At 57.0% G+C, this 17430-nt stretch overlaps 2 protein-coding genes across 6 annotated transcripts in view; both read right to left on the bottom strand.

Annotated features, from left to right (window-relative positions):
• Positions 1–1560, bottom strand: part of FBXW11 (F-box and WD repeat domain containing 11) — a 103300-nt gene extending 101740 nt beyond the window's left edge. The window contains exon 1 of one of the 5 annotated variants that reach the window (XM_045823904.1): positions 1333–1560. In XM_045823904.1, coding sequence (XP_045679860.1) covers positions 1333–1377 — 45 coding nt within the window. In that variant the 5' untranslated portion in view covers positions 1378–1560. The remainder of the gene's footprint in view (positions 1–1332) is intronic. The other 4 variants (XM_045823912.1, XM_045823919.1, XM_045823938.1 and 1 more) reach the window with 4 other exon arrangements.
• An 8045-nt stretch (positions 1561–9605) lies between these two features.
• The window catches only part of STK10 (serine/threonine kinase 10), an 87737-nt gene continuing 79912 nt past the window's right edge, over positions 9606–17430 (bottom strand). Inside the window, exons 18-19 of the mRNA XM_045823789.1 lie at positions 13873–13986; positions 9606–10243 (exon numbers count right to left, since the gene is read on the bottom strand). Of these exons, the coding sequence (XP_045679745.1) occupies positions 10103–10243; positions 13873–13986 (255 nt within the window). The 3' untranslated portion in view covers positions 9606–10102. The remainder of the gene's footprint in view (positions 10244–13872; positions 13987–17430) is intronic.

Genomic DNA, 17430 nt, shown 5'->3' with positions numbered 1-17430 from the left:
TGTCACCGACCCTACCCAGTGGAACCACTGACTCAATAAGCATTTTCACACTGGAGAAAACCTGGCTAGGAAAACATTTTGCTGGGTGAAGTAGATTCGTTCACCTTTCCTCTGGATCCTGGGGACAAGTTGCTACCTTGTTGGGAGAGATACAAAGAAACTGTCGAGGTTTCCACAGGAAGAAACCCTGGGCTTGTCCATCTGCCGAGGCAATGACTTCCCCCACAGCCCAGTCCGATTTCCCTAACGCTCAAACGGGCAGGTAATAGGTCTGCCGTATTTCCTTTCTCCCACCCAGTCGTCCACCAATTAGCAAATCCTACTAAGCCAATCTCTCCGGGACCTGTTTCTGAAAACCCCTGCTGGCTCCGCGTCCTAAGGGGGCAAGGGGCTGGGGGCGTCTGCGGGGGCGAGGGCGTCTGGCCTGGCTGCCAGTGGTCTCCACCCCAAGAGTGACCGCTTCCCCAGGGGCTCAGGACTCTCCTTTTCCATTTCTCTCCTTTATTTCATTATTATTGTCTCTTTTTTGAGAAGAAAGAACTGGCGGCAGTCATGAGGACAACCCCTCCCCCCCTCCTCCCCAATTTCCCAAAGCAGCTCTTGGAAAACGTGAAGTTACGGTTGCCCTTTCCTGGGAGATGGAGTCCAGAGGACCGAGGGCCTTGCTTTTGCGAACATCCCTCCCGGCCCAGTAGGAAACCCTTTGTCCCAGAAGCTGGACATCCCTGGGGTCCGGGAAAGAGGCCCCTAATCCGTCACAGCCTCCCACCCCAGAGCTTCCACCTCCACCCCTGGTAGGGCTTCTCCCGGCCTCTACACAGCCCTAGATCGCTGGGGAGAGGGTGCTGAGACCCCCACTGGGACGCGGAGGCCCGAGGCCCGGACCGATCTCCCCCCCGCGGACCCCCTCCCACCACCGTCTCGCTCGGCCCGAGTGGGGCTTGCAAGAGCGGTGCAGGCCTGGGCCGAAGAAACAGAGGAGGAAAATAAAGAAAGAAATCCGCTCCTAAGAGGAGGATGAAATGCCAGAGGGAGTGGGAGCTCAGGCCACAGCGTCGGCGAGCGAGGGTCGCCCGAGAGATGGGCCCGGAGACAGGGCAGGGGGAGGGAGAGCCGAGGGGCAGGAGGGGGCCGGGCCGGCTCCGGCCTGAGATCTCTAGGGATCCGAGGAGACCGCGCCGGGCCCCAGGCCAGGGAAGGCGGGAGGGCCCCAGCCCGGGCCGAGACGGCGGGGAAGGGCCAAGGGCCGGCCTCGCGCCGGACGCTGAGGTGGGCAGGCCCGCCCGGGGCCCGACGGACAGAAGAACAGACGGTCCAGCGGGCCGCACTCACCATGAGCTCGATGGTCTTGTCCTCAATCACCGAGTCGGGCTCCATGGCGGCCCCGGCGGCCCCGCCTCGCTCTCCCGGCGCAGCAGCGAACCGCCCGGGCGGAGGAGGCGACGGCGGAGGCGGCAGAGGCGGAGGCGGTACTCGCACCCACTCTAGCTGCCAGCCCGCCCGGGCCGCCGGCAGCTCCGCCCTCGTCCTCCGCGAACGCAGTACGCAGAGCGAGGACTACAGCTCCCAGCAGGCGCCGCGGGCTCCGCAGAGCCTTGTGGGAGCGAGAAGCCGGCGCCCGGCCATTCCCTCCTGGCAGCCCCAAGCTGAATTCTGAGCCGAGGGTAGCCCTGGAGAGTGAATGCGGGACGTGCAGACCTAAAGGAGTAAGGGCTCCCTCCAGGCAGAGCCTCGAGAGTTCCGCAACTACATTTCCCAGAAAGCCCTGCGCTCGGTTTCTTTTTCCGCCACTTTCGCCCGACTTCCCGGCAGCCCAAGTCGACTCAGACAGGAAGGGAAACTCAGAGGCAACTCTTCACTTGTCAGAGATCCTGCGTGAGCGACCGATTTCCGCACATGCGCGGTCGGTGCCCGCAGTGCCCATTAGACGCCTAGGTAGCGGCTCGGCTGGTCTACGGGGCCCTGGTAGTAGGGACCCAAGTTGGAGACAGGTGGGTTCTAGGTGCTTTAGGAGGGGATGCTCTTGGGGCTCGGGTGTGGGAGGGCCGGCGCGCGAGAGAGGCTCGGGCAAGGGAAGAGGGTCCTTCAGGGTATCCCTCTCTGGCATCCCAGCGAGGTGCTTGGAGATTTAGCTGGAGAAGAGGTTTATGGAGAGGTGCTGTGTGTATGCACCACGAACTGGAAGGAGCCGAGAAATGCAAGGGAACCTGCGTATATTTAGCCCCTTATTTATTCGCTCCGAAAGTATAACTTTCCAGCTCCTGCCGGGCACTGGGAATAATCACACTCTGAACATCACACAAAAGGCCTCCGTCCTCGTGGAGCTTAATTCTAGTCGGGGGTGCGGGAGGGGAACATGAACCAAAAGAGTGACAGGTGCTAAGACAGAACACGGCCGGACGCCTGGAGGCTCCTCGTGAACCTGGTGGGTCGGTCAGTGCCTTCAAAGACCATCAGGGACACTAACAGTTGAACAAGCTGGGTTTATTACTGGGTACTGGAAGGAAGAAGGCGCATCACGAGGAGCCGTGGGGCATCTCAGTGAGGGTTGTTAGGTGACTTGGGAGAGGGTTGGAGGAAGCAGGGCTGTACCTGGATTACGGTAGATGGTGCCAGGAATCGGGGAATTCTATGACTGAGTATCTCAGTAAATCTTACCTGGAAGGGAGGAGTAGTAGGCTGAGGGCAAGCTGTTGGCAAAGAAGTGGTAGCCCTGCCCTGGCTGGTGTGGCTCAGTGGATTGGCGTGTGCTCCCATAACTGAAGGGTTGCAGGTTTGATTCCCGGTCAGGGAGCATGCCTGAGTCGTTAGTTCATTCCCCAGTCCAGAGGTGCACAGGGTGCAACCAACTGATGCTTCTCTCTCTCCCAAAACAACTTTAAAAATGTCCTCAGGTGAGGATTCAGAAAAGTAGCAGCCCCTCATATTAGCGAGAATCAGGGATGTCTGGTCATTTTCTGTGATTTAAACATTATGTTTTATGTGCTGCTCAGAGAGAATTAAGAAATGGTCTTGTTTTGTCTTGATCTTTCATGGTTACAGAATGCCCCTGTCTCATGTTTATGTACTGTGAAATTATATTCAACAGGAGAATACAAGACCAAGCTAAGAGGGAGAGGCTATCATCTAGGAATGTAACAGCCTGGCTGCAATGCACCAGGTCAGCTTCCAACTGTCAGAGGCTGCCTCTCCCTTCCTCATGTGCTTTTTTGGTTCATTTTTTCATTCTCTGCACCTGTAAAGTGAGGGGACTAGATGAGCTAGAAATCTTCCCATTTCTAGGGTCCAGGTTATTACAGTATTTTGTACGCATGCAGGACACCATGCAAGTTCCTTGCAGCTAGCGTCTGGAGTTTCGTAGTCCTTATCTTGTGCTTTCCAACAAGGGAATTGAAAGAAAAGCAATAGGAAGACAGGGCACAGGATTGGAAAGTTACTGCCACTAACTTGCTCTCTGAATTTCATCAGCCCCTTCTCCTCCCTGTGCCGTGGGACATCCATTAGTAAAGCAAATGGGTTAGAATAACACCTCCACGACTTAGTAGCTTAGAATGTTTTATTATTATTATTACTTTTACAATTGTGTGGGTAGACTGGATTCAGCTGAGCCCACACAGTGCAAGCTGACATTACTCACGGGACTGCCGTCAACTGGGAGCTCATCAAAACAGCCTCCAGGGCCTCCCTTTCCCCGTGGCTTATCGTCAGTCGAGCTCCTGCAGGATAACCAGCTGCCAGGAGGACATGGACCCAATGAACAAGTGCTCATGAAGCCTTTGCCAACGTCCCATTGGCCAAAGCACGTTGTATGGCCCGGCCCAGAAGCCGTGTGGGAAAGGACTGTACGAGGTGATGGATAGAGTCATGGTGCATTGGGGACACCTGTGGAACAGCCAGGCGAGACTCCCGAGGCCCCGGCACGGGCCCCAGGACCTAGCCCATAGGGGAAGGGTAGGACTCACAAGCTGAATAGGCTACTCAACGTGTATGTTTACCACACCATCTTTTTTATTGCTTTGAAAACTTGACAGCCTCACATTTTAACCTCTGCATTTCGTGCTTCTCTCAAAAAATTGAACTCTCTGACTGTATGGGACCCGCAGGGCAACAGCATAGGGGAGTTAAGGAGCAGCCTTCCAAAGTGTGTCCTCTTGATTTCCGCCGTCACCATGCCCCCGTTGTCCACGTGCTTCACTCGTTCAAACCGCGTGCCCAGCCCTCATAGACACTTGAATTTGCAGCCCTTGGCATTGGAACTGTGGGGGAGATAACTCAGGGTTTCTTTCCTTTTATTAAAGCCATCTCCCTCCTTAAGGGGAAGAATACTAGTGTTACTGGGTCAAATTCCAGGAGCTGAGTGTGGAAGTCACCGAGTCACGTGGGAAAGAAGTCTCACCCGAGCTGCGTGAGAAGCAGACTGAGCCACGGCGTGTCAATTGGCTCTCTCCTCTTCTCAAACACGGACTCTGGAATGCAGGTCTTTTTATTGCTTCAGGCTTAATGCCAGCCTGTGACTACATTTGGCCATAAAGACAGAGGACCTTGAGACGCACTTTTCCCCCCGTTTTTCAGATACCTTTGAACTGGCGTTTACAAGACACAATTACAACAAAGTGGTACAAGTCTATAACCCCTTAACAAAAACCGTGAGGTCCAAGTAGGTTTCAGAAGTCAGGATTCTTTAAATTGTTTAAATTCATTGGTTGATTCTTTTTAATTTTTTATTGATTGACTTTAGAGGAAAAGAGAGAGACATCAATGTGTTGTTCCACTTTATTTATGCATTCACGGGTTGATTTTTGTATATGCCCTGACGAGGGATTGACCCCGCAACCTTGGCATATTGGGACGACACTCTACCCAACTGAGCCACCCGGCCAGGGTTCCACCCTTCTTCTCCATGCTTTGAAATACTAGAGTGGGACCCTGGAAGTATTTCTCCTCTGCCAGCTGGTGCAGCGGTTCCCTTTGTCAGTACAGCAGCCTAGAGGGCTGACAGCGGACCGAAGGGATTTCTCTCCCTGGCTCAAGCACGCCTTCTGTCCTTGTCTTTCTGGCACGCCGCAGCAGTGGTTTGCAGAGCTGCAGCCCACACATGCACACACACACAGATGGCTGGGGTGCCCAGAGGGGGTCCTCACGGTGAGTTTGGGGCGGGGGGCGGGTGGGGGGCCTCAGCAGGCAGTTTCCTGCTTGCCAGTCCCAACCTGCAGCATGCTAAAATGATGTATTTTCACCTGTGATGATGAGGTTTCTGAATTCAGATACATTAGAGAGGATAGTGCAGTGAAATTTTGACTTAATTCATTTCCAGCTAAGTCAAAGAATGCAAGTCTTTTGAGGGAGAATCTTGTGAAACCATAAAAGAGTGTTGGTAAGAAGTACTGAAGACAGCCCTGGCTGGTGTGGCTCAGTGGACTGAGTGTGCCGGCCTGCAAACTAGGGGGTGGCCGGTTTGATTCCCAGTCAGGGCACATGTTTGGGTTGCGGACCAGGTCCCCAATAGGGGGCGCTCGAGGGGCACCAAACATTGATGTTTCTCTCTTTCTCCCTCCCTTCACCTCTCTAAAATAAATAAACAATCTTTTCTAAAAAGGTATTGAAGAGCCCTGGCTGGCATAGCTCAGTGGATTGAACACAGGCCTGCAAACCAAAGGGTCACTGGTTCAATTCCCAGTCAGGGCACATGCCTGGGTTGTGGGCCAGGTCCCTAGTTGGGGGCTCATGAGAGGCAACCATGCATTGATGTTTCTCTCCCTGTCTTTCTCCCTCCCTTCACTTTTCCCTAAAATAAATAAATAAAACCTCCTTTAAAAAAAGTATTGAAGATAGGAGCTCCCTATTCTATCCATGCAACAAGGCTTCCTGTCTTACCTTTCTATAGAATCCAGACAATAAGTTATCACAAACTATATATTCACACATGACCGAAAAACAAAGCCAGGCTTTCTGACACTCTAATTTTGACTGACTGGTTTGATAGGATTGGCTTTGCCAATAATGGGTTATTAAATGAATTAAATCTTTAGTTCCGAAGGAACTAAATTTTAGGGAAAATACATTTAAAGCATAGAAGTAAAAACATTCATGAATTCATTTAGTGGCAAGCACGTATGGAAATCAATATTTGTATTTCCCTCCACCCTTTCTAAACTTACCAGGTGAAATAAGATACTTGCATGTGAAAGAGTCAAGTTGCACCAATCAGGAGAGAATCCACTGCACCAGCGATCCCCAACCTTTTCGGCACCGGGGACTGGTTTCGTGGAAGAGTTTTTCCATGGACTGAGGGGAGGGGGGATTGTTTCGGGATGACTCCAGCGCGTTAAGTTCAAGCTCATCTCCTGCTATGCGGCCCTGCCTCTAACAGGCCGGGCCCAGTACCAGCCCCAGGCTGGAGGTTGGGGACCCCTGCACTGTGGCCCACTGTCCCCGTGTATCAGAAAAGCAGAACCACTACGAGTGAACGAAGGAAGTTCTTACAAGGAGTTGACGTCATATAATTGTCCGGTCTAGTTAAGCAATGTCTGTAGGCTGTTGTCTCCCCAGGCGACGGTGGATCTTCAAGTCCACGGGGCAGACCGTCCGGAAGGGAAGCTGCGTAGGAGGCGGGCAGAGCAAGTGTAGCTGAACTGGGGTCCGCGAGGACAACGAAACCCCGGTCAGTTCTCGGCGCCCATGACCTTGTGCCGTGGACGTCCTGCAGAGGCTGGAGCCCCGTGCCCCAGAGCTGAACGCCCGCCCACACCTGGCCCAGGCACTGGAGATGCCGCAGGAGACTCTGAGGGAACGCGGGGCCGTTGCAGACCCAGCCACTCCCTCACCCTCACCCGGGGCGAGAGTGAGCTCATCAACAACGATGTATTTGGGCTGGGAAGCGACTACACTTTCACTTCCACTGTCCAAATCCCCGCACAGGAGTCCGTCCTGTGGCCCATCCTAGTCAAAGCCAGAGACGAGGAGAATTCAGGGCAACGTGGTTCAGCCTAGCCAACCTGACACATTACTAAATGCACATACACCTTAGTACACACGTCTGGTCCCGGTGAAGTCCAGGGTGGTCAGCGTGGGCCTGACCACCTTAAAGTTAGACCCCCCTGGAGCTCACGGTCTGCAGTGTTGCTGGGCCAGAGGGGAGGCTCCCCGAGGTTAACGGCCTTATCTCAGAACCCCGTTCCCACACACCCCCCTCATTGGTCAGGGCCCAGTCGCACAGTCAGTCCTCAGGGGCTAGCACAGTCAGTCCTCAGGGGCCAGGCGGGATGCTGAAGGGTGTACTCTTCCTGCAGGCCTCGAAAAGGGAGTGAAGTAGGTGGAATTCGCTGAACAAACAGGGTTCTCTCTGCTGCACGAGCATAACTAATACTCATTGAAGAAATCATGGCAAAGAGCGTTTGCTATGCTCCCAGAAGTCGAAAAAGTGAATTTCCCCAGTGACTCGATAAAAACATCCTTCTGCTAGTCAGGCGGGTCCCAACCCGGCTCTCAACAAAACTGACTTGAGCTTCCATTTCCTCGTCTATAAAATGGGAATGACACTGTCTTCGGGGGTTGTTGAAAGGATTCAGTACGTTAACACGTGAGAACTCCTAGTAGTCAAATGTCTGTGGTTAAATGAGCGTTGTACTAAATGTCTGGAGAGAGAAAGTGCCCACACAGCCAGGCATAACTTCCTTCAGGACGGAAACCGCGAGGCCGGACCTGCTGGGTGACCCGGGAGGCACGCCCGGGCTCCGACGCCAGCGCGCCCTCTCCCGTCTGGCCGGTGTGGGCAAGCGTGCCCTGCCCTCCCCCACCCCCACCCCCCACCCCCAGTCCCAGAGAACAACCCCAGAGGCAAGCAGAGTCTCTCCCCTTGTTATTTTATTAGAAGCATATTTACATTCTCGCAGTTAACTTTGCAAAGAACATTTTACAAAAGTCTTGTATAAAGTTTGGAATCTACATAAAAATAACTAATATCCTTCGTGAAGGGAAAAATATAAGTTAGTTCTATTTATTCTGCGATCAATCGACTGAGAATGAGTAACAGTTTCATCCGTTCCTTCCAGAGGAAACATCAGCGCAGGGGACCAGGAACGCCGTGCGGGCCTCCCCGGCGACAGGCATTGCACACTGGCCCAACGGTGCGGCCGGGCGACCCCAGCAGACCCCGCCCAGCAAGAACAGGGGGCCTTTGAGGGCTCAGGCGGCCCTGAGCAGGGAAGCAGCAACTCCTTCAAGATTCCAGCGCGTGTGACAAGCCAGAGCAGAGAGTGACCGAAGGCTTGTCCGGGCCACAGAGCCGGCACTTCACCTGCTACTCATCTCACACCCCGGGCTGCAGAGGGCCGTGTGTCGTAAACACAGCCCCCATCGTCCTCACACCGCTGCTGGCTCTCGTTCTCCACCACCCGGGTACCTGAGAGGGTCCAAGGGGACCATCGGTTCACCGTTCATTTGTTCATCCCTGACGAGCGCCCCGCCTGGGTCGAACGCTGCGGCGGGCGAGCTGAGCGCGAACCAGGCTGGGAGGACACCGCCTCCCCTCCCCCGGCCTCCAGAGCATCCTCGGTGCATCCGTAGGAGTCGGGGACCCCAGGCCCTTCTCCTTTGGAACGGCTCCCCTCCCTCTGCAAGATCCGGGAGGGCGGGAGGACCGCCAGTGCCGAGAAGGCTCTCAGGAAGTTGCTTTAGAAAGACAAAGCTTCTAACCGTAAGGAGCGCAGGAGGACAGTCCTCCCAGGTGTGGCAGCCGCTCCGCCACCAGCAAAACAGCACCCAGACCCAGCGTGCCCACAGGATTCCTCAAAATCACCCTCGGTTTTCTCGTCCCTTTCCATTAGGTATCTTCCTGAAGAAACCACTCATTTATATACTTGTTTCAAGTCAGAAACAGAGGCGACAAAGGTTTTCTCTGTGAATCGGCCAAATGCCGTTTGAGCTTTTGCCTTCACTGTGTTATTGACACTCCGCAGCCTTGGGTGCTGGCATCTGGGCGCCAGCTGAGCGAGCCGCAGCCCCAGGATTCCGTTTGCGCCACAGAAGCTTTGCTTCCGCCGTGTTGGCGGGCAGGCGGGCGGGCGGACAGGGCGGAGGCAGGAAGCATCGTGTTTCTCCCTGATGCTTTTGCTTCCTGAGCAAAACTCCCCATGACCTCCAGCCTTCAGACCTCCAGTCTGAAGTCTAGGGCTGGGCTCCTGGAGGTGGAGGGGCACAGGGTCGAGGAGGACAGCCTCCCCGTACCCCCCAGGCAAGTGTGAGATGGAAACAGACTGGGTCGTGAAAGGGTGGTGAGGGGTTTATCCCTGACCACAGGGTACCACCTGGGGGCCCAAAGGAGTCACAGGCCGTTCACCCTGTGCCGTCTGGTGCCTCCGGTGCCAGCACCCGGCACACCCCGTACCAGCGGCTCTACCCAACAGGGCTCAGGCCGCAGAGTCCAAACCAGCCGGCATGGGAGGCCCAGGGTGGGCGTAAGCCTGGTAGTACCGGGGGCCCAAGCCCTTGTGTGTGAGGGGCGAGGGGTGCGGCAGAAGGTGGCACGAAACACCTGAGCCCAGCAGAATGGACGGGCCAGCTCCCCCGCACCGCAGACTCGGCCTCAAGAGCAAGGCACACGGGGGGAGACTGGAGAAAGGAGGGCACCCCTGAGCATGATTGTTAGGAGCCGTGATTCTTGTCTGACACCGCGGGGAAAGGCCAAAAAGCCTCCAAGAATGACGACCAGTGGACGAGCCCACGGCGATTCCAGCGGCAGCACTTCGTGCCCACAGACAGCAACACCGGTGTCGGGGCCCACGGTCGGGGGGGGGCCGGGGGGGTAGGCCTGGGGGCCACAGGCCACGTGCTGCTCTCAGACCCTGCCCCACCCACGGCCCAAACCTCCGACAGCTCAGAGGCGCCTGGGGTTCCAAGAGAACACATTAAAATTGGGCGACACAATAAAAGCTCACCCTCCGAGAGTGAGTGAGAAGTCAGGCACACTGGGGTCGCACAGGCGAGGGGCTGGACTGGAGCTGGCGGGGAAGAGTGAGGGAAGGGGGTCCTGAGTTACCGGTTCACAGAGAACGGGGGGGCCCCGGAGGCCCGCCGACCCGCCAGCCGCAGCCCCGAGGGGCCGTCAGGGAGCCTCCGTGGAGCTGTAGGGGAAGAACTTGGCGGCCTTGCTGGGGGTGACGGGGACCGGGCTCTCGGTCTCCTCGCTCAGTTTGAAGAACATCTCCTGCTCCCGCTTCTTCTGGTTCAGGTCCTCCTCCAGCGCCTAGCACAGAGAGAGGGGGGTATGGAGCTCGGCCAGGTCCCCTGGGACACAGGCCCCCCACCATCAGGACTCCCCACCCCAAAGTGGCTCTCTCTGGAAATGTCCCTCCCAGGCCTTAGTGCGGCGGCGACTTGGTCGTCCGTCTTCCGCAGAGCTGTCACACTGAAGGTAAGTGCCACCTCCCTGCCACCCCACCCCCCCGCCCCGGTGACAGCCATACAGGAGTTCCCTGTGAGCCGAGGGCTGCAGTTTGGGGAAATGCCAATCTACGTGCGTGGGGGAAGCAAAGCTGCTGGCACGGAAAACAGCCAGGCGAGTGGAGAAAACCCAGAGGCAGAAAACAGAGAGAGAGATTAAACAGCAAGGGGAGCAGAAACGTCCGAGTCACACAGGGTTCCCACCCAGGACCCGGCCCCACAGAGGTCACCAAAGGGAGTTTTCGAGATGCATGTGCTGTCACAACACCCCGAGCCTCCGGTTCCGAAAACTGGTGGCCGACGGGGGTGCTCTGGGCTGTAAAAGCATGTGAGGCAACACAGAGGGGGGCGTCTTGTTACCCAGCGCCACCCGGGCCTCCCTGGGAACACGCACGCAGGTGCATCTGCACAGACTCGGTGCTAGAGAACAATCTCTCGAGGGCTCTGCAGTCAGGCCGAACGCAACGTTCCCGGCCGTGGGCCCTGCACGTCTCCTTCCCCCTCTCTCTCCTCGTGTGTGACACGGCAGCTCCCCTCCCTGCCCCGCGGGGCTGCCGTGAGACTGCGTGAAAAGCGAACGGACCTCGGTTCCCGATGGTTCCCGCACATCCGGCACCGTCTCTGTGCATATCACGTCTCAGCTTCCCCCTGCAAGGTCTCCCATCTCGGAGACGGGGAAACTGAGGCTCAGAGAGCCCGGGGTCCTCGGCCGAGGCCACTCGGCTAGCTGGGGGCACAGCCAAGACGGAACCTAGGCCTGACGTAAGCACTCCCGCTCTGAAACACCGGCCCCCACCTGCAAAGTTGGGCACCTGGGCCGTTCCGTTCACGCGGCTTCATTATAAAGAGGAATGTGATCATCGGCCAGAATTCCTCCTCTTTCCCGTGGAAGTACCTGTGGCCACACGGCTTGCCCAGCCTTCTATTCTCTCTCTCTCTTTGTCAAGACAATTAATTCTCTGCGTGCCCTGAGATAGTCTCTACTTAACAAACAACGTAATCACCAGAACCTCTCCTTAAGCTCTTGTTCCTTCAATAGTACCGAATTCTAGCCAGTTCTCTCCCCCTCTGAAGGAACATGGGGAAAGGACACTGAACCACAACACCCACTTTTTTTGGCCTAGGACGTCCACGTGAGGGAAGGCAAGGTATTCCAAGGCATGTCTCATCACGGCTGGACATGCGTGACCTGAAATGTCGGGTAATTCACACAGAGTCCTGGCTCCAGCTCTCCTTTGCTGGATGCACTAGTACCAAAGTGCCTGTGACAAGCAGGCGCACACAAGACAGACAAAAGCAGCACTGTCTACACCCCTGGGTCAGAGGTCACAAAACCCAGGGCCCAGGGGACCGAGAGGGTGAGGGGCCGACAGGGAGGGTGGGGACGGTGGCGAGGAAGGAGTACACCGCCGCGCCTGCAGAGGGCAGCGTTTCTCGGTTCCCGGCGGGTCACCATCCTGTAGTTTGATGGGTCCAGTGTTGCTGGAGCTCCTGGGTTTTCAAAAGAAACTTGAAAGTCCAGGTTTTTATGTAAAATTTAGCCAGCAACTCTCAAAAAAAAAAAATTAAATTATGGGCCAAAGCTCACACCTGTGAGGCACCGTCAGCCCGCGGGCCGTCGTCATTAGGGACCTCTGCCGCAGGAACTCCAACTTAATGCCCGCGGCTCCCCCCAGAGGCTTGGCAACTCGCCCGGGGCCTCATGGGTAGTCTTGGGAGAGCCAGGCCTTCACCCCACGTCTCCCTCTCCCGAGCCTGTGCTGTCCTGTTCCGCTCTCCTCCCCCAACCACGGCTCCTCTGCGCGCCCTAAGGCAGGGAGGGCCACCCTATCTCGGTGAAGGGCCAGTCTGTAAATGATTCTGGCTTTGCCGAATGTAAGGTCTCTGCCACAGCCTCCCCGCGGCTGCAGGGCAGTCAGCCACAGACACCGTGTGAGTGAGCGTGCGTGGCCGTGTTCCAGGAAAACCTCACTTTCAGACACAGGCGGCGAGCCGGACTCAGCCCTCGGGCAGTAGTGGTTCACGGACATCTGCTTCCCGGGACTACGTGTGACTCACATCTTACAGCCCGAAAAGCAAGGTTCGGGGGAGAGAAAAATCCGGCCCTGCCTGCGGCCACGTTCTGTGTTGTCTGCGACCCAAGCAACACTTCCCTGGCGCTGCCAGATACCCTGTCCTCACCTGAAAGAAACCTGGACGTTGCTAAAAATGTCCCTCAACAACCCATCCTCTCCCCCCCGCCCCACACAGCGCAGCTCCAGGCTGCCCACCACAATGCAGGAGGGTTACAGAACAGTTATTCCAGAAGGAGAACCACCTCCGGGTCAGCGTTCCCGCAGCCGCCCAGGTCACCGATGACAGGACAGCTCCGCAGGGACTTCTGCAGAGGCGGCTCCCCAAACACACACCTGCAGCGGCTCCCCCAGGCCCAGGTGCGCCTTGGAGCGGTCAGGATATGAGGCAATTGCTAGAGGCATCACAGCCACTCATTCCGAACCCTCTCAGGGTGGGCTGAGGGCACGCAGACCCCCCCCTCCACAGGTGAGAGACCAGGTTAACGTTTATTCCCTATGCCAGAGTCAGCCTGTGTTGGCAGGAGCATTATTGATTTGAGTGTCAAGCAGCAAAGGTCCCAGCAGGCCGCAGCTACGGAAACTGATGAGCATGGGCCTGCGGACAGAAAGTTCTGGGACCCTGGCCAGCTTCCAGCCAGGAAGCTCCATGAGCACAGGGAGGGAAGCCTCGGCCCAGGGACTTCCAAGGACGTTTACGCAGCAGAGGTGGGCAGCTGCCTCCCGCCCTGACCACTGCTACGCGGGCCGAGCCAATGTCCAGTGGCGAGCAAGCCTCAGGGCTGCGGGCCAGCAAACAGGACAGCGCCCTCCTCCAAGGGGTTAGGAGGCTGCGAGGCAATGAGGATGTCCTGGCCTGACTAGTCCTGGACCTGGACCGTGGGCTGCTGACTTCCCCCTAACAATGTATAGCATCCGTGTCTCACTTTGCGGGGGACCACACGGAGACCCTGGGATGGCTGATGCGTCAAGTGCGGTAGTCAGCTGTCGGGTCAAACACCAGTCTAGATGTCGCCGGGAAGGAGTCGTGTAGGTGTGACTCCCATTTAACTCAGTGGACTCTGAGTAAAGCAGATTGCCCTCCATAGCGTGGGTGGGCCTCGCCCAATCAGTTGAGGGCCCCCTGAGAAAAAAGGAATTCTGCCTGCAGGCTGCTCTAAGAACCCAAACTGCAACCTTGATTCTCCCCTGGGTTGATGCGGCCCGCCCTGCAGAGTTCAGACTTACCTACCAGCCCCTACGACTGTGCGAGCCGGTTCCTTAAAACGAAGTTACAAATGTGCACCTGCCTCCTAGGCAGGCAGACACCTGTCGCACAGGCAGAGCCCCCCGCCGAGCCCGCCAGCCCAGGCGCGGTTACCTTCTTGCGTGGCCGCAGCTTGTCCCGCCATTCCTTCAGGTTCTGGTTGTGGCTCTCGTCCAGGGCCTTCAGCTTCTGGGTTTCGTGCTCTACCAGGAGGTGACACTTTTCGTTCTGGAACAGATTCCAGGCGGAGCAGGTGAGAAACTCAGAAGGCGGAGACACAGAGGGCCGAGACGCACCTGGGCTGTAGCCACGTGGGCACCGCACCATCCCCTCCTTACTCCCTGTCCTTGATGACAAACCCCATTTACAGAAAACTCCGTGACAGTTAATACACAGCGCCCCCCAGAGGTGGCTGGGGGAACATTCCAGAACATTCATGCTAACCACGTCTCACTGTGTAGCAGGACCTACAGTAACTGCAACGTTCTGCTTTGCGCACTGTTTCCGTCTTCAGTGCGCACATGCCATTTTCACAAAACGACAGCACTGACAATGAAGGTAGCATGTGCCCTCTCCGACCACACAGAGACAACCACCGCGGAAGCTCAGCCAGCGGGGGTGTCCTGTCGTGCTCTGTCCTGCGTGTGGCTTGGTGGGCGCTGCACGCACAGCTCGGAGCCTGCGCCCCGGCCCCCCTGGAACTCTGAGCTCTTCCGTGAAGAGAGAACGGTTCTCGCAACCATCATCCGTACGGCCCAGAGTCTCCCAGGGAAGGATCCATCACACTTACTGAGATATCCCCCCACTACTGTTGGCCACTGAGGTTGCCTTTAATTTTCACTATTTAGCATTGTTTCTACGGACTGACCGGACTGACCGACGTCTCCCCAAAACTCACACGCTGAAGCGCTAACCCTCGACGAGACTGCATCTGAAGGGGGGCTCCTGGGAGATGAGTGTGTTTAGACAAGGCCCGGAGACGGGGGGCCCTCCCGATGGGTGTAGGACCCTTGTAGGAAGAGACCCCGGGGGGCTTGTTCCTCTGTCTCTCCGTCCGCTCTGTGAGCACACGGCGAGGAGACGGCCACCTGCAAGCCAGGAAGAGAGGTCGCTTCGCCAGACTCCGACCACGCTGGCCAGCTGACCTTGGCCTTTCAGGCTCCAGGACGGGGAGAAAGGGAAGCTTCTGTGGTGTAGCCACCTGAGCTAACGAAGATACCCAGTGTGCCTACGTGGTTACATTTCTATAAAGGACGTGGTTTTCTGCATCGCATCGCAGAAATTCTGTCCGGACAGATGTGTGCGGCACAGGCTGGGGCCGGGGGCCGGGCGGAGACTCGGCCGGCCTCACTGTTCCCGCGCTGAGACACCACCGTGTCCGCCTCCCAAAACTTGTCCCTCACAGGCGGAGGTGGCAAGTCCTCGTTGGTTGCTCTCAGGGAATCAGCCTTGGGCTCCGCAAGGAGCTTATGAAGCAGAGAGAGGGGGCGCCTTTCTCCAGAGACCTCCGCCCTCCTGGACTGGGCGAGCGGAACCCCTTGGGGGATTCCTCGGAAGCTTTTAAATTTTTTTCAAGTACAGCTGGCACACGGTATTGTATTAGTTTCAGGTGAACAATGTCGTGGGTTAGACACTCATGCAACTCACGAAGGGATCGCTCCCTACGTCGGACACCTCCCGACGCCGCGTACAGTTACGAGATCGTTAATGACTGTGTTTTCTAGGCTGCACTGCAAACCACCGTGACTGTTTTTGTAACCGCTGTTTGTGCCTCTGAACCCCGTCCCCGGTGCACCTGTCTCGCCACCATCATCAGTTCCCTGCAGTGTGAGTTGTGCAGTGCGTTTCCGCTTTTCCAGACTCCACCCATAAGCGAAATCGCGTGGTACTGGCTGGCTGCACGCAGCACCACACCCTCGGGGTCCATCCGCGTTGTCACAGATAGTTAAGATTTCCTTCTTTTTGACGGCCGAGTAATGTTCCCTTGTGTGTGTGCACACCACATCACCTCCACTCATTCCTCTGTGGGTGGACACTCGGGTTGTGTCTGTCCTCGGCAATCGTAAACAACGCTGCAGTGAACAGGGGCGCGAACCTCTTCGAACTGGCGTCCTGGGACTCTTCGGGCAAGCACCCAGAAGTGCGTGCGACTGTTCTCACGTGGCAGGTCTCGTCTCAGGCTTCTGGGGAACCTCGACACCGTTTTCCATGGCGGTTGCACCAGTGTGTGCTCCACCAGCAGTGCACGAGGGCTCCCTTTCCTCCGCGTCCTCACCCAAGTTTATTGTCTGTGGACTCATCGACGACAGCCATGCTGACAGGTGTGCGGCTGTATCTCATCGTGGTTTTGAATTGCATTTCCCTGATGACTACTGGATACTGGGCATCTTTCTGTATGTCCGCTGGCCGTCTGCATGTCCTCTCGAGAGAGATGTCACCTGCGGTCCTCCACCCGTTTTTTAACTGGAGTGCTTCCGTTCCGGGTGCCCGGTGGCCCCTCTGCCACACTCAGACGCTTCCTGGCTGGCGTTCCCAGGCGGGTATTCATTCTGAGGACTCCTCTTCCCAGCCCTGCAGCCCTGGGCGGGGCGCCTGTCACGGGGCAGGGACGCTGCACTCCTCAGGGGTGACCCCTGCGGCAGAGATCTCCTTCCCGATTCTTAACGGCCAAACCCCGAGTGCGGGGCCCGCCTGCTCCATGCCTGCACCCACCCTACCCGTCCTGATGGGGCTTCTTCATGTCCTCAGCTGTAGCACTTCCGTTCGGCCAATCACCCCCAGGTGGTCTGCAGTCACAGTGGTTCTCTAGTTGGACGTGGCCGTGGGAGGAGGTGAGCACTACACTGACCTACTCCAGCATTTCGACCAGGACGTCCTGCTGGGGGCTGGGGGAGCGGTTATTACTGGGTTGCAAGCTCAAGGGTTCTGGGAGTGTAAGAAGCTGGTTCAGTTGGGAATCGTACTCACAGCAGCCCTGAGCGCCTGGGACCTGCGAGGACCCGGGCTCCCAGCATTCAGTGCGGCTTTTCCCAGTTAATCCCCCGGGTAACCCCACGAGGCAGGGACGGAAAAACAGATGCGGGTGAGCGGCCCAAACTCACACAGCATCCAAGGGCAGAGCCCCAACCTGGCAGGCCTCGGTGCGCCCATAATGTTTCCTCCACGCCCGCCCGGCTCTCCAGAAATTGCCGGGTGGATCCAACAGCCTGAGCCATCTCCTGAGGTCACGGAGGTTGAGTCAGCCCACCTGTCGCTACGAGGATGCCTCGCTCCGCCGCACAGGGACTCGCAGCACTAGCCCCTGGGGTGGGGCAAAGTGAGAGCCAGAAAACTAGAGGTGGGGGGAGTCTCCCGAGGGAAAGGGGCCATCCGGGGGCTGGGCAACCGCGGGACGCCCTGTGCTGAGCTTAGCGGGAGAGCCCTGAGCTGCGCCCCCTGCAGGACGACATTGGTGGGGGGTGTTGTGCAGACGTCCCTTATCAAGTTCAAGAAGTTTTGCTCTCCTCCTAGTTTGCTGGGTGTGTTTATCATGAACGAGGAGGCTTCTGTCAGATGCTTTTTCTGCATCCGATCACGTGCGTGTTCTTGTGTAGCCTGTGGATGTCACGGACTATGACCTTCACGGGTTTTCAAATGTGGAACCAGCCTGGGATAAATGCCACTTGTCATGGT

This window comes from Phyllostomus hastatus, unplaced genomic scaffold (genome assembly GCF_019186645.2).
Source record: "Phyllostomus hastatus isolate PE091 unplaced genomic scaffold, TTU_PhHast_1.1 phas_contig_150, whole genome shotgun sequence".
In the NCBI taxonomy this organism is placed as follows: domain Eukaryota; kingdom Metazoa; phylum Chordata; class Mammalia; order Chiroptera; family Phyllostomidae; genus Phyllostomus; species Phyllostomus hastatus.
This window is presented reverse-complemented; position numbering and strand designations above follow the sequence as displayed.